At 37.6% G+C, this 23,082-nt stretch overlaps 1 protein-coding gene across 1 annotated transcript in view; it reads right to left on the bottom strand.

The window, feature by feature from the left end:
* Positions 1-6,994: 6,994 nt before the first annotated feature.
* The window catches only part of LOC111149843 (zinc finger and BTB domain containing 11), a 30,824-nt gene continuing 14,736 nt past the window's right edge, over positions 6,995-23,082 (bottom strand). Inside the window, exons 4-11 of the mRNA XM_022507147.1 lie at positions 18,876-19,714; positions 18,220-18,399; positions 15,267-15,512; positions 13,826-13,970; positions 12,619-12,736; positions 10,331-10,489; positions 10,029-10,204; positions 6,995-9,244 (exon numbers count right to left, since the gene is read on the bottom strand). Coding sequence (XP_022362855.1) covers positions 8,727-9,244; positions 10,029-10,204; positions 10,331-10,489; positions 12,619-12,736; positions 13,826-13,970; positions 15,267-15,512; positions 18,220-18,399; positions 18,876-19,714 — 2,381 coding nt within the window. The 3' untranslated portion in view covers positions 6,995-8,726. The remainder of the gene's footprint in view (positions 9,245-10,028; positions 10,205-10,330; positions 10,490-12,618; positions 12,737-13,825; positions 13,971-15,266; positions 15,513-18,219; positions 18,400-18,875; positions 19,715-23,082) is intronic.

The following is a 23,082-nucleotide window of genomic DNA, read 5'->3' as shown; positions in this document are numbered from 1 at the left end:
TCCGGGACCCTGGGATCACAACCTGAGCCAAAGAGAGATGCTTAACCCACTGAGCCGCCCAGGTGCCTCTATGTGAGAACTTGCTTAGACCAAAAGCTTTGACCCACGTCACAGTAGATAACCACTTAATTATTGTACATGGACACAGAAATAATTCATAGCTGTGTACATTTTTTTATGTAGTCCAAGAGTGGTGTTACCCCAAGTCTTTTTTTTCCTGAAGGTAAATCTTGGAGTACTTTATCTGCAGTATCCATTGAATTCACATTGCTTAATATTAAAAAAAAATAAGAACTGTTGTGTACTATGTAAAAATACAGAGGATAACCACTATAACTTTACCTAAGGAAAAGTTACCTGAACTTTGCGCCTCTCACTGATTGGTATGTCATCCAAATGCACCCACCACAAGTCGCATTTCACTAGGAGCCTAGTACTGTCCTGATTTCATGCTGGTCAAACACCTGGAGTTGGTTTGTTTTATTTCTGCTTCTTTCAGAATTCCATAACAAAATCATAGTTGATAGAAGTTTTGGATAGATCAATAGAACTGTGAATTTACCCACATAACCATGCCTCAATAAAACAAACTTCCTATATATATGTACCTTGACTATAAGAAAAAAGAAAACAAGCAGAACACTTGAAATCCAGTAATGCAAACAAAGTAACATTGAAAGAATAATAAGTACTAATTAGATGTTGAAACATTACCAAATGATTAAAGCAAATCTAACTGAAGACATTTTTCTTTCTTTTTTTGAGAGGTAGAGGTGGGGAAAGAGGTAGAGAGATTATTAAGCGACACAGGGCTCAATATCAAGAGGCAGACACTTAACTAACTGAGCCACCCAGGCATCCCCTGAAGATGCATTTTTTTTTTTAATTTAAAGATTTTATTTTTAAGTAATCTGTAAACCCAGCGTAGGGCTCCAACTTTACAACCCGCAGATCAAGAGTTTTTATGCTCTACTGATGGAACCAGCCAGGTGCCCCAGGGAAGATGCATATTGAGAGTGAAAAGGTGTATCTGTGGGGACAGAATGTATGGGAACACTACTTTTCTGCTCAAATTTGCTATGAACCTAAAACTGCTCTTTTGAAAAAGTTTATTAAAAAAAAAAAAAATCCAAGGTGTGAGCAGTGGTTTAACTCAGTCACAAAGTGCCTCTCCACCATAAATGTAATACTCAGTTGGATATAAAACCCCCAGAATATTCTAACACTACTGTAGTGCTCTGTATGTATATTAACTGTGTATAAACATTCATACATATATAACTATACAAGCAAATTTCTCAAGACAGGATTTCAGTGTAGTTATACTCTCAGAGGATCACTTGGAGGGAAAAAAGTCACTTTTCCCAGCTTTTAAACATATTTTTTCTCAGGGTGCCTGGGTGACTTAGTCTGTTAAGCGTCTGCCTTTGGCCCAAGTCATCCTGGGGTCCTGGGATTGAGCCCCACATTAGGCTCCCTGCTCAATGGGGAGTCTGCTTCTCTCTCTCCCTCTGCCCCTGCTTGTGCTCTCTGTCAAATATTTTTTAAGAAAGCACTATTAAAAAAAATTCTCATTCTATTCCATTTAATACTATGGCAGGCATTGGCTATGTGTTGCCCTAAGGAAGAAAATTAGAATCATCACTTTTACCAGAGACCTTACACTCTCTGATAGGAGTAATTTAAGACAAAGCAGCTGCTGAGCACTTGGTTGGCTCAGTTGGGCAACTGCCTTCATCTCAGGTCAAGATGCCAGAGTCCCAGGATCGAGCCCTACATCAGTCTCCTTGCTCAGTGGGGAGTCTGCTTCTCCCTCTCCCTCCACCCCCCACCCTGCTCATTTTCTCCCCTTCTCAAATAAAGAAATAAAATCTTTTCTTTTTCTTAATCTTTTCTACTTTCTTTGTTGTCCCATTGGTTGTTTAGTAACATACTGTTTAGCCTTCATGTGTTTATGTTTTTTCTAGCTTTTCTTATAATTGATTTCTAGTTTCATACAGTTGTGATCAGAAAATTACTTGATACTATTTCAGGCTTAAATTTATTGAGTCTTGTTTTATGGCCAAACATGTGATTTGTTCTGAAGAATATTCCATGTGCACCTGAAAAGAATACTGAAATACTGAAAATGATTGGGAAGAGGATCAACTTGTTGTATGATAGATGAGTTGTGCAATGAAACCAGTGAAAATTGTAAAAACAAATATAAAAGCAACCATGTAAAGTATCTTGAAATGGCCAAGCACCAAATGAAAGACATGTGTTCAAGAAAAATCATTTGAGAAAGGCAACCACCACCTCATGAACAGAGACAACAGTGGTCAGAGCCTCAGTATTCTCAGCTCACCTTGCCCCAGGTAGAACCTCTGTTCCACAAGTGGTGGCTGGATGGAAGAGGGGAAACACCACCTCTCAAACACACATAACCAGCCTTAGCTCAGAAACAGCTGGGGGCAGAGTGAGGAAGACTGATGTGCTGATCCTCCCAGATAAATAGTCCTCTGACTGGGAGCCAGTGGGAGATCAGAGTGGTGTCTCCACCTCACTGAGAGATGGTTGGGGAAGGAGCGGTTTTGTTTGAAACACCACATATTACATTTTACATACAATTCATTTATGACAAGACCCAGAATTCGCACAGACCCCACAAGTGAAGAGCTCAGTCCCACAGGACTACTGTGGCTGCTTCAGATGCCAGTTGCAAGTCTTGGATTTCCTTGAACCACCCACTCTTCTGCCTGGCTGACTACAAATTTGGGGGCTTCTATGGAGCTTCTCCTTTGATAACTTAGTAGAACAAATCACAGAACTCACTTAAAGTGTTATACTTAAAATTACAGTTTTATTATAAAGAATACAACCCAGGAAAAGCCATGTGGAAGAGATCTATAGGGCAAGGTCTGGAAGGCAGGAGCACAAGACCTTCTATCCGTGTGGTTGAGGTGTGACACCCACCTAGTACAGCTATATGTTCAGCAACAAGAACTCTCCAAGTCTCTAGGTTTTGTGGAGGCTACATTACGTGAGCATGGTTAATTAATGAATTAGGTGCTGGAGACCCCCTCCCCTCTGGAGATTGTGGGGTGGAGCTAAAATTTTAACTCTCGGGACGCCTGGGTGGCTCAGTTGGTTAAGCAGCTGCCTTCGGCTCAGGTCATGATCCCAGCGTCCTGGGATCGAGTCCCACATCGGGCTCCTTGCTCATCGGGGAGCCTGCTTCTCCCTCTGCCTCTGCCTGCCATTCTGTCTGCCTGTGCTTGCTCTCTCTCCCTCTCTCTCTCTGACAAATAAATAAATAAAATCTTTAAAAAAAAATAAAATAAAATAAAATTTTAACTCTCTAATCACATGGTTGGTTTTTCTGGCAATAAGCCTCCATTCTGAAGCCATCTGCCTCCCCATGTTAATTTCAGATTTTCACTCTGAGATGGGAAAAAGGATGCCAACTATCACACCAACTTAACATTGTATCGGAGGTCTTATAGAAAGCAATAAGGCAAGCTAGAATTGGAATAGGAGAAATAAAACTTATTTCCAAATAAATAATTGGGTATGGAGAAAGAAAAAACTAAATTAATAAGGGAATTTAGAAAGGTTGTTGGATAAAAGGTCTTATTTCCTATGTCAGAAAATTTTAAACATTTCACCTTTTAGAATGTTTTGCTGTAGCTTTTTGTGGACAGCTTTTGCCCATTGCATAAAAATGTATCTAATAGGTTTACACAAACTAAAACATTATTTAGTTATATAGAAGCTATAAACATTATTAGTTATATAGAAGATGACTTACATAAGTGAAGAAATACGTTTGTGGAATGAAAATTCAGGTATTGGAAAGATACCAGTTCTCTCCAAATGGATCTAGAAGTTTGATGCAATTCCAGTCAAAATCCCAACAGGATTTTATTGTAGAAATTGGTAAATTCATTATAGAATTTATAGTTAAAGAATATGCAAGACAATCTGAAATAAGAACAAAGTGGGAGGGTTTACTCTATCAGATATTAAAATTACTATAAACCTACAGTATTAAGATAGTGTAGTCGCAAGTACTATAAGGATTTAGTATTGTTGCAATTTGGTATTGCAAGGAATTGGTGCAAGTGTACAGAAATAAAGCAAAGAAGCAGAATAGATTCCAGAAAGAAATCTACATATGTATGTACCTTTCATTTATAAAATGGCATGGCTGAACAATGGAAAAAATCAGAGTATTCAGAAAATTGTGTGCACAGTTGGGAAATCTACACCATAAAAAAGCTTATAAACTGGACCGCATTAAAATTAAAGACTTAACATTCATCAACCAATACCATTAATAGAATGAAAAGACAAGATCTAAAATAGAGAAGATGGCAATTGCAAAACAGCTTGTTTTCAGAAAGAAGTAGGAAATAGGTAAGATATTCAATTGCCTCATAAAAAGGCTATTAAATGGCCAACAAATAAATGAAAAGGAGTTCAGCTTTACTAGTCATCTGGGAAGTGTAAATTAAAACTACATGGGATACTAAGCACACTCATCTCAGAATGGCTAAAGTAAGTACTAAGCATGCAGAGCAGCCACAACTGGTGAGAGTACATTGGTATAACTTCTTTGGGAAATATTTTGGTTCACAAATCCAAGTAACTCAAATTCTACTCTTAAGTTATGTATCCAAAAGAAATGCATGCCCATGTATATACCAAGAGGATAAAAATCTTTCATTCCTCAGGATAACCCCAAACTGAACATGACTCAAATATCCATCAATGGTAGAATAGTGAAGTTGTGGTATATACACATACTTTTTTTTTCGCAGAGCACACAGAATAGACACAGTAAGAGTTTAAAATGAACAGAACACACCCAAACAGCAAGATAAGATGAATGGAAAAGGGAAGCAGGAAAATGAAGAACTAATTGGAAATACTAAGATAAGAAAATACAATTTTAAAATGAAGAAGAGATAATTGAGTAAGAATAGTTACAGATTAGGTTGAGGAACTCCAAGAAGGTTATCAGGAAGTGAGAAAAAGATGGGGAAAATGAAAGAGGTATTGAGGGTAGAAGTAAAACTTACAGAAATATAAAGTAACCAGAAGGGAAAATATTTGGAGATGATATTTGGTTCCAGACTTTGGAAGAGGTCAAAATACATGAAATTAACTCTCCACTTGATAAAATGTAACAAACTCCTTTGAAAGTCATAATACTAAGTTTGTAAGAAAGGAAATGTCCTAGAATCCCCAGATAAGAGGAAACAGAGTTGAACTTGAAGTAGTAGTCTTGTGGTAGACAGGATGGGCAGTCTCAGAGGGGGGCTTGTGATAGCTAGAAGGCAATGCCATCAGCATTTAGGTCTACAGAAATTGGAAAAAGAAATTAAACACAATACTGAGACCCATCGGAGCTCCTGGCTGGCTCAGCTGGTAGAGCACGTGACTCTTGATCTCAGGGTTGTGAGTTCAAGCCCCAAGTTGGGCAGGGAGCCTACTTAAAAGAGAAACAAAACAAAACAGAACAATGGGACCACTGAAGAGCTACATCTTCAGTGAAAGAACAGTCAGGAAAAAAACTCAGTTCACCAGTCCAGGCAGATACGGGTATTTGTCCATCCCAGCCTGGCCTGTCGGTGGGCAAAAGCCTCCCTTGAAAATTTAGAATAGCCAGCTTGCTCTCAAACTGGCCTGAAGTCCAAATTTACAGGTGCTGGTCCAGGAAACCATAGTCAGAGAATTAATATAAAAATAGTTCCTAACCATGAACACTCTTGGAGCAACCTAGCAGAAACAAATACAAAAATGATCTGGAAGGACACATCCTTCAACCTATGAGGGTGGCACAGGCTTCCCAAAGATGAGGCCCTATTGGAGGTAAGTTCATACTCCAAAATCCCCTAAGACTCTTGAGGAAAAATTCAGTAAGCAGTCGTATTTAAACTTTAAAACATCAAGTAATACATTATAAGCTTGGTATATTTAAACTGATTAAATAATTTAGTTAGGGGTGCTTGGGTGGCTCAGTCATTAAGCATCTGCCTTCAGCTCAGGTCACAATGCCAGGGGCCTGGGATCGAGTCCTGCATCGGGCTCCCTGCTTGGTGGGGAGTCTGCTTCTGCCTCTCCCTCTCCCTGCTGTTCTGCCTGCTTGTGCTCTGTCAAAAAAATAAGTAAATCTTTTAAAAAAATGTTACTTATGCATCTTTGCTCCACAAGCTTCTACAAACTCTAATTGATCAATATATAGGATCAAGAGGAAGCAAAGGCTTTTATTATGTATGTTCCAAACATTAGATGTAAAACTGTTTAGGAATTTCCAAGAGATTACAGGTTTGACAAGAAGAATCATGCATGCACAGAGAGTTTGCATCAATGCATCAAAAAAGACAAAACACTGAATGTTTGGATTAGCTTTAAAAAGTCCAGTTTAGGCAACCTTGTGAAATTCTGTATATAGCCACTGTTAATAAAACAGATTAAAACCCATGTCAGAGAATTAATTCACTGCTATCAATTCATACATTTCAGTGACTAATAGCTGTGACTCAAACTGCTTGGCAGCAGGAGTAGTAAGTACATTTAACCAGGGGTCCCCACACAATTAGGGGAGAGTCACCTGACAACAAAGCAATGCAGGTTTCTAAGAAAGAATTGTAAATTAAATACAGAACTTTCCCCCATGGCAACATAAAACTGAATTTTTGCAACCTTAACACTTGTTTCTACACGGACTTATGTAATTCTACACATTTTGTAAAACGTCACGCCCAACGTGGGGCTTGAACTCACTACCTCAAGACCAAGAGTCACATGCTCTACCAACTGAGCCTACCGGTAACCCTGTAACTCTACACATTTAGTAAATCACACTACTTCCAATTTTGTGGGAAAATTTTGTTTATGAGTAAGAAGTTTTAATGTTTTCACCCAACGGTTATTTTTTAATGTATTCAATTCCCCTTGCCTTTAAAAATGGATTAACTTTACTAACATAACTGATTTATGACAGCAACTGAGTTATGAAGAGAAAAGTGACAAGGTCAACTCCAAAGCTTATGCTTTTAAACAAGATTCAACACCTTTTATTTACAATTTTGGACATACATTAATGGTCTTATACAATTAACTAAATCTAGTAACAATGGTGAAGATGGAACATAAAAGACACAATTCCAAATTTTAGTTAGGTTGAAATACATGTTCACTAACTGAAAGGTATGATAAACAAGCAGCCATTATAAAGTTATAGACTGTATGTCAATTCACTTAAAATTGAAAGTCAGCCACACAGCTATAGGAACAATGGGAAATTTGCAAATGCAAATATTACATATGCAGGTATAATGCATGCATGGCATCACATTTAGTCTTTATCTTTTCAGCCATTTTTTAAAGTAAACTGGAATAAGTATCTTAATATATGTACATCAAGGCACATTCTTTTCTTGTGCTTTAGGAATGATTTACATGTGATTTTGCTTAAATCTTCATTTTATACCTTATATTAGCTTTTAATACTTAAAAAGCTTAATTTTAACAATTATAGTTTGAGTGGTAGTTTCCTACAGGGGAGAAATGTGGCATCTCCCCAAGGTTATTTTGAAGGTCAGAAAACTGGATAGCTTCTAGAAGTGGGAATTTAAAAATCAAACACACAAATTAGTAATTCTCACGTAACTTTTAAAAATAATTTACTTTCAACAATTTGGTGGACCATAATCAATTAACTTCTTTATATAGTATACTAAAATGAGGGCTGACTTGAAGACTTTTCAATATTCTGAAGTTACTTGACAATTATACAGTATCCACACAGGACCACTGTAGAGGTCCGTATTGCTATCCTATTTCTAAATTGCAGTTTTTCAACAAAATTGAACAATTAAACATGATACAAAAGCTGCAAACATACCAAATCTAGTTTTAAATTGTTCATTCTTCAGCAAAAGAATGAGATTTTTTTTTCATTCATTGTCCCATGTTATCAAGGAGAAATTTCCCATCAACAGTGTTTAATAACAGTGTTCTTTGCTCATGGTCAATTTACTTGCCTTGAAGAGATAGTATACAGTAAGGCTTTAATAGGCATTTCATGCATTTTAATGGCATTTTAAAAAATCAGCTATTTACTTAAGGGTTCCCAATCTAGGTTAAGTATACTGTGCAAACTTGATTACAACTTGTAACTCATTAAGTGCTTTAAAATAGAATAAATCCCTGACTTATAAGGGGTTAAAATAAATAGTAAGTCAAGAATCACAGATTTGAAGCATTTTAAAAATGTAATATACTTAACGCATCCTACTAAAATGCTTTATATTAGAATTTTTTTAAACCTATAAACAGGGCAAATGAAATCACAGAACCTCTCTATTTTGAGAATAAAAGAGAAGAAGATCTGACTAGTGCAGCCTTTTAAACTCAAAGTATATAATAATGTCAAAATGCAAGTGAAACTATACAGTTTTTAATTTAGTCCAGTCCTTTACAAACATTAATTCATAAAAAGTACACCATGATAAACCAATGCCATCAAGTAGATTCACTTTCAATTTCTTTACAGTAAATGGACTTTCAATAGAACCCATTAGCCAGACAAACCGTTCAGAAATGCAAACATCACCAAACAGCCCAGAGCCTTGACCTACAAACTCTGGGCAGACAGTCATACACCGCAGTGTGAACAGATGTTGTGTGAGTTCAGTACAAATGGGATGTCACTTCTTTGATCTCCACCGCTACAGTCACTCTGCTTCCGAAATGTGTGCCACCTCTACTTCAACAGTTTGAATAGCTTCTGCCACTTCTGAGAGCTTCTGTCCTTGCTGTTGCGCCAACACATAATTAACCACTTGCATGATGCTTTGGTCAGAGAGCGTGGATACTGACGGACACTCTTCCGTCGCCGCAACAGCTTCCAGTGCTTCCATGGTCTCTCCTGTCACCACCACTGTCTCTAGTTCTTGAGGACCACTGCTTTCTTGTTCCTGCATGTCTGCTGTTAAGATACTAACAGCATGCTCCACTTGAGTTCCTTGGTTATGAAACTGAAGGGTATCTTTTTCCAGCATAATTTTGCAAGGCACATAATCTCTGTGGAATTTAGTCATATGTTTACGGAGTGTTCGAGCATCTATGTAGGCTTCACTACATACGGGGCAGACATAGGGCCGTTCACCAGTATGTGTTCTGACGTGGCGTTTTAGAGATCGGGCATCAGCCCAGGCTACTCCACATGTTAAGCATTCAAATGGCTTGACTCCTATTAAAAAAGAGTAAGGGAGACAGAGAGGTGTGTGTGTGTGTGTGTGTGTGTGTATAAGGTACAAGTAACAAAACATATTTAAGTTCCCTGATAAATAATGCTTTTAAGTCCAATAGCCCTTTTCTATCTGGATTACGGCAATCTTTACTTAGGACCTAATGGCGTACCTTAGAATGAACAAGATTCTGCAATATAATCTCTCCACAGGTGTTCCCAGAGATAGAAGTTACTGAGAGACAACTTTGAGTTTCCATGCATAGACTCATTTAACCTTCCCTGCGATCCTATGATATTAGGATAAGGTAACAGAAGCTTCCAATAGTCCAGTTCAGCATAAAAATGTTGACCTAGGGGTGCCTGGGTGGCTCAGTGGTTTAAAGCCTCTGCCTTCGGCTCAGGTCATGATCCCAGGGTCCTGGGATTGAGCCCCGCGTCGGGCTCTCTGTTCAGCGGGGAGCCTATTTCTGCTCCTCTCTCTCTGCCTGCCTCTCTTCCTACTTGTGATCTCTGTCTGTCAAGTAAATAAATAAAATCTTAAAAAAAAAAAAATGTTGACCTAGAATATTAAGCTCACTAAAGAAGGAACCTACCTATGTACACAATAACTAGGCACCCAGGTTTAGGATCACCTCAATCACTTGAATAAGTATCACATAATATGGGATTCAACTCTTATCAAAGGAAGATGAGGTAACAGGCAAGAAGGTTGGTATAGAGAGACTCACTATTGGATGTGCTTTTCATTCTACTTACATATATACATAATATTAAGTACAGTTACCTTCGTGGTTGTTCATGTGTCTCCTATACTCTCTTAACTGAGTGAATTTTCTTCCACATTGTTCACACACCCGTTCTAGGTTCTGCTTTGCTCTTCCTTTTTTCCCATGCGTAGCTTTCTTTACATGCCTTCTGAATAATGCTTTCTCGTAAAATTCTTTGCCACATATATTACACCTATAATGGGGGTAAAAAAAAAAAACACAAACGAATTTTTTTTCCCAAAGCACAAGCATCCAAAAGAATTAATCCAAGTACATATACCATCTCAAGTAAGTTCAGATCCTGCTCAAATTTATCTACCTGTAAGGCTCAGTGACAGAATGAGACTTCACATGAGAATACCAATCTTTCTTCCAACTATAGCACTTATCACAAAACTGGCACTGGAATGGCTTCACACCAAGATGTTTGTTCATGTGCTGACGAAGATCTCTAGCTTCAAAGAAACTTTTTTCACATCTGTAATAATAAAGTTCAACCAATCAAATCACTTTATTCTTTTTTTTTTTTTAAGATTTTATTTATTTATTTGACAGAGATCACAAGTAGGCAGAGGCAGACAGAGAGAGAAAGGGGGAAGCAGGCTTTCCGCGGAGCAGAGAGCCCGATGTGGGGCTCGATCCCAGGACCCTGGGATCATGACCTGAGCCAAAGGCAGAGGCTTTAACCCACTGAGCCACCCAGGCGCCCCTTTATTCTTCTTTTTAAAACAAATTTCCAAGACTCAGTATACTCATGGGTTTCTAGAACTCTACAAAATGATGCCAATTTAAAACACAAGAATTTGTTACTATTCCAATCTTGCAATAAGGCTTCAGGGCTTTAAGTTCTTTTAGCTCTGGAGTACTGGAAACATTTTAATTTTTAAAAAATTTTTATTTAAATTCTAGTTAGTTAACATAGAGTGTAATATTAGTTTCAGGTGTACAATATAGTGATTCAACACTTCCATACAACACCCGTGCTCTACAGAAGTGCACTCCTTCATCTCCATCACCTGTTTGATCCATTCCCCTACCCACCTCCCCTCTGGTAACCATCAGTTTGTTCTCTACAGTTCCGAGTCTGTTTCCTGGTTTGTCTCCCTCTCTCTCTTTTTTCCCTTTGCTGGTTTATTTCTAGCACTAGAAACATTTTAGAAGAACCACGCAAAGCTCTCAAAGGCTATAAGACATTGATTTTCTTTCTCCACCTAAAATCTCTGCTTTTACCCTCTCCCTTTCTCTGTTCATGTGTTAGGAGTAGGCCACAGTGTTGACCACAGATAGGATGAAGCAACTGCCTCAGGCCTAAGTCAATCAGAGCACGGCATTCCCTTGGCCGTAATTACCAATTAGGGATAATCAAATGACTTAACCAGATCTGATGGCGTGGATCTCAGCACCTATACATAGGAAATACCAGAAAAGTGGCTTGGTGATTTAGGAGTTGAGAGGATGTGAGGCTGAAATCATTGCGACTGCCTTGTCCAGAGAGCCTTGGAGACATCAAGTGCGGATGAGCGTGAATCTCGTTTACCTTAAACCATTTTGACTCCTAGACTCTACCTTTCTTTCAAGCCAGTTTACACTGGGTTTTCATTCACTTGCAATTAAAAATCTACTGATAATAAAATCTTTGCTTTATAGTAAGACTGATCAAAGTGACATCAGCAAATATCCAGAATCAGCAGCCCCACAAGCCCACTATTCCACAAAAGCAGTAGACAAAACTGGCCTAAACTATGAGAATCAATTTTACTGGAACTCTGGAAACTGATTAAAACTGTAAAGCAACCAGGCAAACATGTAATAGTAAAATAAATCGTTAGATGTTGGTAAGAGGGCTTTGTAGGGAAGGAGAAGTCTGCTGAAAACATTTAAGAGCAAATGTATTTGCCTCTGCCGCACAGGGCAAGTTTGGTTGGTTCAAACACTATACAAACCAAGGGCTTGGGAGAAAAGGCTGGGGAATGAAATGGTGGTGCATTAGGGGCTTTGAAAAACTCTTACATACCCCAGGAATTGAGAAGTCCACGTACTTGCCCAGGGCATCATATATTTAGAGAAAACCTGAGAAGGCCCTAGGCTCTCATCTGTGGCCGACTCTGCACAAACAGGAAGAGAAGGCCAAGATAGAGTCGTGAACAGCCTGGCTGAATGTGAAGGCATTCTGGAGTAAGACAGTGGTAATGTCTAACTGCACAATGTACTAAATGTACTAAAGGTCAGTGAATTGTACACTTTAAAATGATGAATTTTATGTTAAGTGACTTTTATCTCGATTATAAAAGAGATTTCAGGAGACTTTGGAAAATAAAAAGAGGGAGAAAAGAGAATCTGAGAGGTATAACTGACAAAATTATAAGACATTTAAAATGTGTATCATAATGGTTTATGTATCCATTGTGAAAGGATTCCTCCTATTTAATTAATTCACGTATCTATTACATCAGATATATATGTGTGTGTGTGTGTAAGTTCTACTCCTTTACAATTATATAATAGTGTTATCAACTAGAGTGACCTCAAATATTTTTTTTTGGGAACTTTCAAATAAATCTACTAAGAACACAAGGAAATTGATCAGTTTACCTATTAAATACTTACTGAGTACAATGATAACCTCGAACTTCAGGCTTTGGCTGGTGTTTCTTTAGGTGCTTGCTGAGTCCAGAGCCCCTGTGAAAAGACTTTCCACAAACTGAGCAGAGGTACTTGGACTCACCTATAAAAAATAAAAAACACAACATAAATCAAACAATCAAGTGTTCTTCCAATAGAACAATTTACATCCTACTTTGGAAGTTATTTTATCAAGGGGACACAAAAGCTATTACATTTGGCAGTCATCTACTCAGAAGAACAACAAACAAGGTCAAAATCTCTATTTCCTCTCAACTACAGTACTAGCAAGGTTACTACTACACAAAGAATGTCATGCGCTTGCATAATCATCTGGACTGTAGTAATATAGAGTTGAATGCAAGTTCTAGAGCCACTATACCCTTCAATAGCCGTTTCCACATAACTACTTTAAGCACTGGAAAATAATTATGTATGGACTAAAAATTCTAATAAAATTATAAGCCTTACACCTGTTGACAGTCGCATCTGCCTATTACTTTACTTTTTAAAAAAGTTTATTTGAGAGAGAATTAGAGAGAGAGAGAGAGAGGGAGAGGCAGAGGGAGAAGCAGACTCCCCACTGAGCAGGGAGCCCGAAGCAGGACTTGATCCCAGGACCCTGAGGATCACGACCAGAGCCAAAGGCAGATGCTTGAGCTATCCAGGTGCCCCATCAACTTTTTAAAAGCATGACTATTTCTTTAAGTGCCTGGATCTAAATTATGCACAAATTTTAAAAAAGATTTTATTTATTTACTTGACAGAAAGAGAGAGAGAGATCACAAATAGGCAGAGAGGTAGATGGGTGTTGGGGGAAGCAGGCTCCCCGCTGAGCAGAGAGCCGTATGCGGGGCTCGATCCTAGGACCCCGAGATCATGACCTGAGCTGAAGGCAGAGGCTTAATCCACTGAGCCACCAGGCGCCCCTAAATTATGCATAATTTAATACTCAGTACACTTTTTTCTATACTGAGGAAAACAATGAATATTTTTATACCAGTAAGACAGCTCTAAAACTAGATTTAAGAAAACCTTTAGCCTTACTTTCATTAATAAAAAACTGCATACATTGAGCCATTACTATATTGATATAATTTCTAAAATAATTACAGCATAATCAATGTAACAGTAACTTAAGAGTATATAATGTGTAACTGTCAATTATTTGTCAATACAAATTTCTTATTACCTGTGTGAATACTCATATGTTCTTGAAGACTCCGTTTGGTAACAAATGACTTAACACACAGTTCACACTGGAACTGCTTTTGTGATTGATGGAGACTCTGGTGTAATTTTAGACCATGCTTATAGATGAAAGTCTTTCCACAGACCTGAGACAGCACAGGTGTTTAAACCGGTAAAACAGAAAAGAGAAGTCAGGGCTGTTTCTGAAGAACGAGGACAGAGAAAGTGTATGCCATTTTAAAGAAAAAAACTTATGAACAAAATGACAAACTGAAAGTTGAAACAAATGTCAAGGATATTAGCAGACTGATCATCTTCTGACTCAGTACTTAACAAATATTGCTACTTTTCTTACATCCAGGTGATCCCTGGAGGAGCTCAAAGCAGTACAAAAGACCCTCACACTATCCTTGTGTGACTAGTAAACAGTATACCTTACCTATTAAAAGAGACAGGAAAACTTAATCAAGAGAATATACTAATTTCTTGCTATACCAACTAGAACAGTGCTTCTCAAACTCTGTGATGAAGAACGAGTTTTTTTTTTTCTTACTTCAATCCATTTTTTGTTAAATATGATAAAAATGTCACAATAATGTCAATTGCTATGACAATTTCTAGATGTCTACTCTCAATTTCTGTACTTATCTTCCATGGACCACACATTTTGAGTAGTTCTACACGAAAAGACCAGAAGCCCAGTTAATACTTTCAAGTCTATGAATAACATGATGCTTAGGAAATGGCTTCTAAAGAAATGAGGGGGCGGGGGAGTGGGACAGTGAGTGACAGTATACATAAAACACAGCTGACCATGTGTTGATAACTACTAAAGCTGGATAAAGGGTACATGAGGGTCTATTCTATTCTCTTATAATAAAAAGCTAAAAAAAAAGAGAGAGAGGATCATTAAAAATTTCACTGAGGAAAAATGGATCATGCTTATATACAAGGCTATAGGGCTTACTAGAAAATTTTCACTGTTCCAAATAGCCCTAAACTGGCTAATCACAGGATTCTTTACTTAGAAGTTTTATTTTGGCATTTAATAGTCTCAGTCCTCAGCTCTAAAAAGCACACAACTTAGGCAGGACTTTTGCTAAGGAGATTTGTTTAAACCATGGGTTCCTTTCCAATCCAGACTGGTCCTGCTGAAGGTTAAAGGGATGAATGGGATGATGAATTGGTTATTCTCACCCAGTACATCTCCTGAATCCTAGTGAGTTGCATGTATATCCTAGTAGATTAATTTCAAATTACAACAAATTAAATAGCAAATGAAAGAACACAATTGGGAAACACCCTTAATCCAGGCAACTGAAAAAGTCCTAGAATTCTCTGTGACATTTTGCAGGAATAAGGGTGACTCCAGAATAAGTCAGTATTATCATTGGTTAAGTGCAAATCTTCTTTATATAATAAATTAAACTTCATGGCCTTACCTGGCACGCATGTGGCTTTACACCTGTATGCTTTAACATGTGTATTCGAAGAGAATATAATTTAGGTAATGTCCTTCCACATATGGAACATATAAATTCTCGTTTGGTTCTCCCCTTCTCAGACGATGTTCCCGATGTCTCATTAGATGTAGAATTGGAAGAGGATGAAGTGGGTGCATCTTTTCTGGTATGTCGAATAAGATGTGCTCGCAAGGAAGCACTGTACTGAAACTGTTTTTTACACAACTACAAAAAAAGTAAATTCCATCTAAATGTAATTCTGTAACAAATGGTAAACTTGACTATTTCAATTTCCATGTTGTTACAATTATACAAATCAATAAACACATACCCTATATAAAAAACAATATGCTAAGTATCAGATACAAAGATGAAAGGGGTCAAGATCTAGCCCCTACTCTGGAGAGGTTTATAATCTAACCACAGAGGGAGTCAAGGAAGCAATAAAGAAAGGCATCAATGAGGAGACCAGGTCTGTCTAGAAGGAATGGTAGGACAGAGAGAGAGAGAGTACTTAGTACTCATCTGAGTACTAAGTATTCATATGGAAGAAAACTAGGGGTTAGAGAAAGGAGAAAGATAAAACTGTAATGACCCTTAAAATTCTTCTTGGTCTACTACTTTTCTGCCACTTTTTTTTTTTTTTACTCTCTTATAATGCTTATTTTGGTAACTCTAAGTAACATGAATAATGGATGAGGACTCTCTCCCTTCACCCCTCCACTCTCTACACCTATGCAGATGCTTCTTGTTATCTTAATTTTTTTGACCAGTTTTCGTGTTCACATTTTTTCAATGATGTAGTTATTATTACAGCCAGGTCATATAGTACACTATGATTCTCTTTCCTTTTTTTTGTTTTGCTTATTTCTCTTTATATTTTCTGCTAATTCATCATCAAACCCTTCCCTCAGTTAATCTACTAAGAGCAGACTGAAAGACATCACCCTAAGAAAGAGATTTCTGTCAAGGCATTTTGTCCTGTTTCAACCTGGACTGGTTGTTTCCTATGCTTGGACTCTGTAGAATTGGACCCCATGTTTCCCGGTCTCCCAGGTCTTGCTCATTTTAATGGAACACCTCTGCCAATAAGCTTCTTGACAAAGGGAGTTTGGGAGGTAAAACTTTTGATACCTTGCATGTCTAAAAATGTTCTTATTCTACCATCACAAATAACTGATAATCCGGCTATTGATTTTAAGGTGGAAATCACTTCCCTTTAGAATTTTAAAGACATTATGCCTTTCTTTGTCTTGTAGTTTCCATTGTTGCTGCTGAAAAGCCTGAAGTCATTCTGACCTTTATCCTTTCTATGGGTCTTTTTCTGTATCATTATTTATAAGATTTTTTTCTTTATCTCTTGATTTGAAGATTTTGTAATTTATCTTGACATACATTTACTTCCATCCATGGTTGTGGGAATTCAACATGCCCTTTTTCACAAGGAAACTTAAGTTCTGATATTTTTCCTTAATGCACCAATGATTTCCTTCTCCCCATCTTCTTTATTATTTGGATATTAGACATCCTACACCAATTGTCTAAATTTCTTTACTCTCATTTTCTAGCTTGTTTTTTGCATCATTTTCTGAGACATTTAGTCTATTTTCCAATTTTTCTGAGACTTTTATATTTGTGGATCCCCCAAAGTTGCTCTTTTTTCTTGAAATATTTTTCTTTAAATATCTTTTTTTTTTTTTTTAAGATTTTGTTTATTTATTTCACAGACAGAGATCACAAGTAGGCAGAGAGGCAGGCAGAAAGAGAGGAGCAAGCAGCCTTCCTGCTGAGCAGAGAGCCTGATGCGGGACTCCATCCCAGGACTCTGGGATCATGACCTGAGCTGAAGGCAGAGGCTTTAACCCACTGAGCCACCCAGGCACCCCTTTCTTGAAATATTTATTATAAGTCTGATGATGCCTGACATCTACTCACACTTCAAAATGTTAAAAAACTGACTGGAATTTCTGTGTAAGTCGGGTGGGTGCGGGGGAAGCTGTCAACCACAGGCTTTACTCAGCACTACCCTCCAGGTCCTTTGTTACTGGGCTTCAGATTTCTCATCTCTGAGAAACCTGTTTTTGGATTAGGAATCTGGCTGCTAATATTCTGGGACTTTGGTAGGTTAAGAGAACTTGAAAAATTTCAACATTCATTAAGTTTGTTTTGGGTATAGTGCATTCACCCTCAGAGCAGTCATGGTTTTCTCTCTTCCAGAAAGTGGAAGGCCGATCTTTGGCTGAGGGAGCAATGGTGATTTAACTGCTTCTTTAAAAGTTTCTAACAACCAGACTCACTTCTACTTTCAAAGTAGCTAGTAACACTAATTCCGGAGGCATTTGGTACTTCTATAATACAATTTGGACAGATTCTTAGCTTTCCCCACTGAAAGCCTGGGAATGAGACCTTTCAAATCTGCTATATCAATTATTCCCTCTATTTATCAGGGGCCAGCATGTAGTTGTTAAGGTTTCCTCTTCTGTTCTCTTTACCCTTCTATAAGCTTATATTTTTAAATTTTTAAAGTTTATTTATTTTTTAAGTAATCTCTACCCTTAATGTGGGGCTCGAACCCATGACCCTCTGAGATTAAGAGTCACATGCTCTACTGACTGAGACTGCCAGGTGCCCCTGAGCTTATAATTTTTTAAATGATAATCTCAGTCCTGTCTTACTAGGGTAGTATCAGGAAGAAGCAAAGATACATCACTATTTTTTGTTTTTTTTTTTTCACGGTTGGGGGGGGAAATCAAAGAAATGACATACAAATCAGAAGATGACTCTTACATAGCAATATAAAGGAGACAGTGTTCTGAGTGTCTCTCAGTGTTTACTGAGAGAATACAAGTAGTAGAATAACAATGAATCAGTGAACTGCATTCTGTTTATCATGAAGTTAGAGCCATCTTCAATTAGCTTTCCAGTTACTTACCGGACATTTGTAATCTCTAGCTCTTTCATGTTTCAGTGTGTGCATTATAAGGGCATATCGTCTCTGAAAAACCATTCCACATTCCCCACATTTATGGGATGCTGCTTCTTCAGTATTCTCTTTAGTATCCCTTTTTGGCTGTTTCATCTTTTTCCCTCTTTGAACTAATTTCTGGGCTACCTAATTAAGAGACAGAAAACACAATCTAAGTAAGTATACTCATTTTTTAAAAAAAGATTTTATTTATTTACTTGAGAGAGAGAGCGCACACACACACATGTAAGCAAGAGACAGGACGAGCAGGGGAGAGGGGCAGAGGCAGAGGGAGAAGCAGAGTCCCTGTGAGCAGGAAGCCTGACGCAGGACTCAATCCCAGGACACCGGGTGCCATGACCTGAGCCGAAGGCAGACGCTTAACCAACTGAGCCACCCAGGCATCCCAATTCATTTTAATTTTTAAAGTCATGAATCATGTTATAATATTTCAAATTAATACTATCTTATTAACACTGGTATTTATTTGGTGTTAATATTGGTATTGCTTTCCTACCCTACTGCCCTTCCTTCCAAAATAATTCTCATGACAGGTATTAAATTTATGAACAGAATGCTTTTGACTTAAAGCTAAAACCACAAAGGTCACCTCTTCATTATACCTGCTGAACTGCTGACTTCGGAATGGCCTTCCGTTTTTGCAGCTTTTTCTCCATTCCTTTGTGTAGTCGGATATACCCCCCTTCATTAACAGAACGCTGCCGAAGCCTGCTTCTGTAAGTTTCATCATCAGGGCCCAGGTCTGTCTTTGTCAGTGTGATTAGATTTTCCTGCTCTTTTAAAGACTGGCCAAGGTTCTGCATTGGTTCTGGAATGTCTTCAGCACATATATCTTCAGTTGACGTGTCATTTCCCATACTATTGTTTTCTGGAGAGCTACTGATTACATTCTCTTTTGAAAGTTTGGGATGAATATTAGAAAGTGTGCTATCTTCTCTGCTGTTTAAAGTTTCTCGTTCTGTATCATCAATTTTTGTTGCTAAATCCACAGACTCCATTTCAGGATGGGAACCAGTTACACAGCCTGCCGGTGACAGAGTGGCTTGAGCCTCTGAAGAAACCTGGCGTTCAGGGTGTTGTCCTTGCTCTCCATTCTGCTCAGCTTCAGGCAATTCTCCATTCACCAACAGTACAATTTCACAATCTCCAAGTTCAGTAGATAATGTTGTGGTTCCCTCGCTGCTAGCCACAGGAGGTGCAGTATTTCCATTCTGTTCTGGTAAGTCCTGGGTAGATGCAACCGTTTGGACCTCACCCTTCTTATACACTGTTAGTTGCTTCTCTTCCATTAGTTTATGTACACTTTCACAGATTTCTAAAACTTCCGACATGAAAAGATGGCGTGCCAAGATGGCTACATCAGCCATGCTACAGAAGTCAAAACTTAGCACAGAAGTATAGGCAAATTCCAATAAAGGAAGGAAGCTTGCCTTACAAAAACCTACATGGAACAAAAAAAAAAAAAAAAAAAGGAGGGGGGTACAAAAAAGTTAAATAACTACTAAAACACTTTAGAAAAACAATTAATACATGATTATGACAATATAAAATAAAATACAAAGGCAAAAAGGCAAATATGACCATTTATTCTGCAATTAAACACTCTGGACTTGTTTTGTGTTCTGGTTGTTTAATAAGCCTTGACTAACTCACTTCTATGAGCCGAGTCTCTCAATACCTAAAATAGAAAATAATATCAGACTTACTACCTCAAAGAGTTGTTGTAAGGCAGTCATTTTCAAACTGTACTCCTTAGAACCCCGGGGATTCCTCAAATTCCCCTCAAGAAACAGCTGCTGGAGAATGGAGGGTAAAAAAAGAGAGGGAGGCAGGTGAGTAGGCAGGGTTCAACCAACCTGTCCCCTAACCTCACTTCTGTAAGTATAACTGTATATTTTAATAATAGAAGTCCATATAAAAATATGATTGTGAACAAAGGGCTGTACTACTGAAAATTTAAGAACAAGATCTAACATAGGGGTCCGCACAATTTTCCTGTAAAGAATCAGATTAATAATTACTGCAGGCCATAAGGTGTCTATTTTAACTACTTAACTCTGCCACTGTAGCTGAAAAGAGTGGCCAAAGATATAACACACACAAATGAGCATGGCTGTATTCCAATACAACTTTATTTACAAAAAGGGAGGGAAGGGAGTCTTTCCCCTTTGGGCTACAGTTTGCCTATTCCTGGTCTAAGGAAGGAAATAATTACCACACACAGGAGTTATGACATTCTTATTTTATGTGAGAAAATAAAAGCAGTTTATTTCTAAGTTCTCAATACTTCACTTTCAAAAGCCATTAATATTCATGATTCAAAAATTGGAAGATAAAAGAGTGGTAAGTCCAACTCCATCTCCACAATCAGTATGATTAAGAATCTGTACAGCTTTCAGAGCTTCTTTATACAGTTAAGCAAATAATCTTATTCCCCCTTCTTACAGTTGGTAGCATATTACATACACTGTCCTATGCCTTGCTTTTCTGGTATCACAGAATATCTTAGAGTATCTTTGGTATCTTAGAGATCTTTTGCCAAAATAAAGAGGGAAAGCAACCTTTTAAAAACTCACATTTGCTCTATTTCTCAGTTTTGACTCAAGGTACATAAAATGTAGTCCATAAATGATGGACAAAGAAGGGAAGCCTTAAACTGTGAGGTATATTAATAGTCCCACTGCAAACTGAAGGCACTACACATGGACATCATCATTACGGCGAATTCAGTCATCCTAGATAAGTTGGTAATTAAATAGGCTGAAGCCATGTTACTTTTGCTACAAATTATAAGACCAAGTTAAATAAGCTTGAGGTAAGTGTTTCTTTCAAAAAACAAACAAAACCCACAAACACAATAACATATTTTGGACTTCTACTTAGCACCTTTTTAATTTCTTTAAGTTTGAAGTCATAAGAAAAAATTTCCCACAAAAGAATTAATACTGTTCCAAGTAACACTTTAAATATCTAAAACAATTTTTTCAAAGGCACAGTCATGTTCACCGTACAACATAAAAACCCACAAAAGTTTTAAAAAATCAATCATAATTCTGCCGAGAGAATGGCAGATAATTTCAGTATTTTTTTACTCCAGCCTTTTCATATACACATATATAGATTCCGCAAAACATTTTAATCAAAATCGACAACTTTGCAAAAAAAAAAAAAAAAGTTCCAGAGATCCATTACACAACAAAGTGAACAGAGTTAATACTTGAAAGTCATTAAGAGGATAAACTTTATAATGTGTGTTTACCAAAATTAAAAACTAAAAAAAGAAAAAAATGGACAAAACAGTTGGTTATAGATAGTGTTAGAGAACATCATCAAAAGGATGTGATCTCCAGCTGACCTGTGACCTGGACTCTAAGGCAAAGGCTCCTCACCCCCTCCCTGTCCTTGGAATGGGGGTGCCATTTGCCTTTCCTGCTCCCTGAGGCTGCTCTAAGGACATAACCATGAGACAGTGATGTGATACTGAAAACATCTATACTAATGTGATGGGACCCAGTTAAGGCATCTTTCTAATCTTTTAAGTTTGGTTTTGGGGAGGTTCAGAGATCCACTCATCTTGCTGCCACTTATATATGAGGCTTGACTTGCTGCCACCCAAGACAAGCCTCATATATAAGTGCCCTTTGCTTGTTAAAACTGCCACCTACCAGCTTGGAATGGTCTGCCTGTTTCTTTGGTACAGGGGCCAATTTCAGATTATACCAGGGAAGCTCATGGGAGGGTTACGAACCAAAAGAAAGAAAAATTATGACAGGGATGAACTTCCACATCCAGCAATATGGCCAACTAAGGTACCCTAATTTGACCTACTTACTTTAAAAAAAGTGAGAGAGAGAGAAATATTTAAAGTATTTTAAATATACTTGGTACCCCAGCACTGAGTGAAGGAAGTAAGAAATCCTTCCTGATTAGTCATGACCACAAACCAAGCTTAATTTGCTGGGATTTTTTGTTGAATATATAGCAGTTTCATAGTCAAAAAATCCTCAGGCTCAGAATTTAAAGCAATCCCAGACTGGTAATGCCCTCAGCATTTTAAGAATCCAATGTTTTCTCTGTGGAAAACACCTTCAACCCAGAACTCAAAACATTTCCCACAAAGTTTTAAAGAATATGAATTCATTGTGCACAGATTAAAAAAAAGAAAAAAACCACAAGCAAGGCACCATGAACAAGAGCTAGTGGAAACAAACAGCATGAATCAAATCTGCAAAGATTTTAAGTACTGCTATAATCAAATATTATAGCAGCGGCATATCACCAGTAAAGAGCAAAAGGTCATAAAAAGTAGCGCCCTAAGAGAGACATCTGAAAAAGAAGTACATGGAAAAGAGGGGTGCCTGGCTGGCTCAGTCAGTAGAGCATATGTCTCTTAATTTCAGGTTTGTGAGTTCAAAGCCCCATGTTGGGTACAGAACTCACTTAAATAAAAATAAAAATTTAAAAAAAGAATGGAGAAGAAACTGGAATAAAAACTCAATAAATGAATTTAACAGCAAATGAAACACAGCTAAATAATGGGTCAATTAAAATTTTCCAGGATAATCTACACAGAGATAAATACAGAAGAGAAATTAAAGGTCACAAAATATAAAGTGAGAAATGTCTATCTAATTGGAATTCCAAAAGGTAGAAGAGAGAAAATGAGGCAGAAACAAGTTTTGAAGGCATACTGGCTGAGACTTATTCTCAACTGATTAAGGATAATCTCAATTTCTGGGTTCATGAAGTTCAACCATTTTTATGCAGGACAGTTGAAAGTCAAAGATCCTCATGCTAGATTAAGAACAA

Source organism: Enhydra lutris, unplaced genomic scaffold, assembly GCF_002288905.1.
Source record: "Enhydra lutris kenyoni isolate GAN:26980312 unplaced genomic scaffold, ASM228890v2 scaffoldscaffold2, whole genome shotgun sequence".
In the NCBI taxonomy this organism is placed as follows: Eukaryota; Metazoa; Chordata; class Mammalia; order Carnivora; family Mustelidae; genus Enhydra; species Enhydra lutris.
This window is presented reverse-complemented; position numbering and strand designations above follow the sequence as displayed.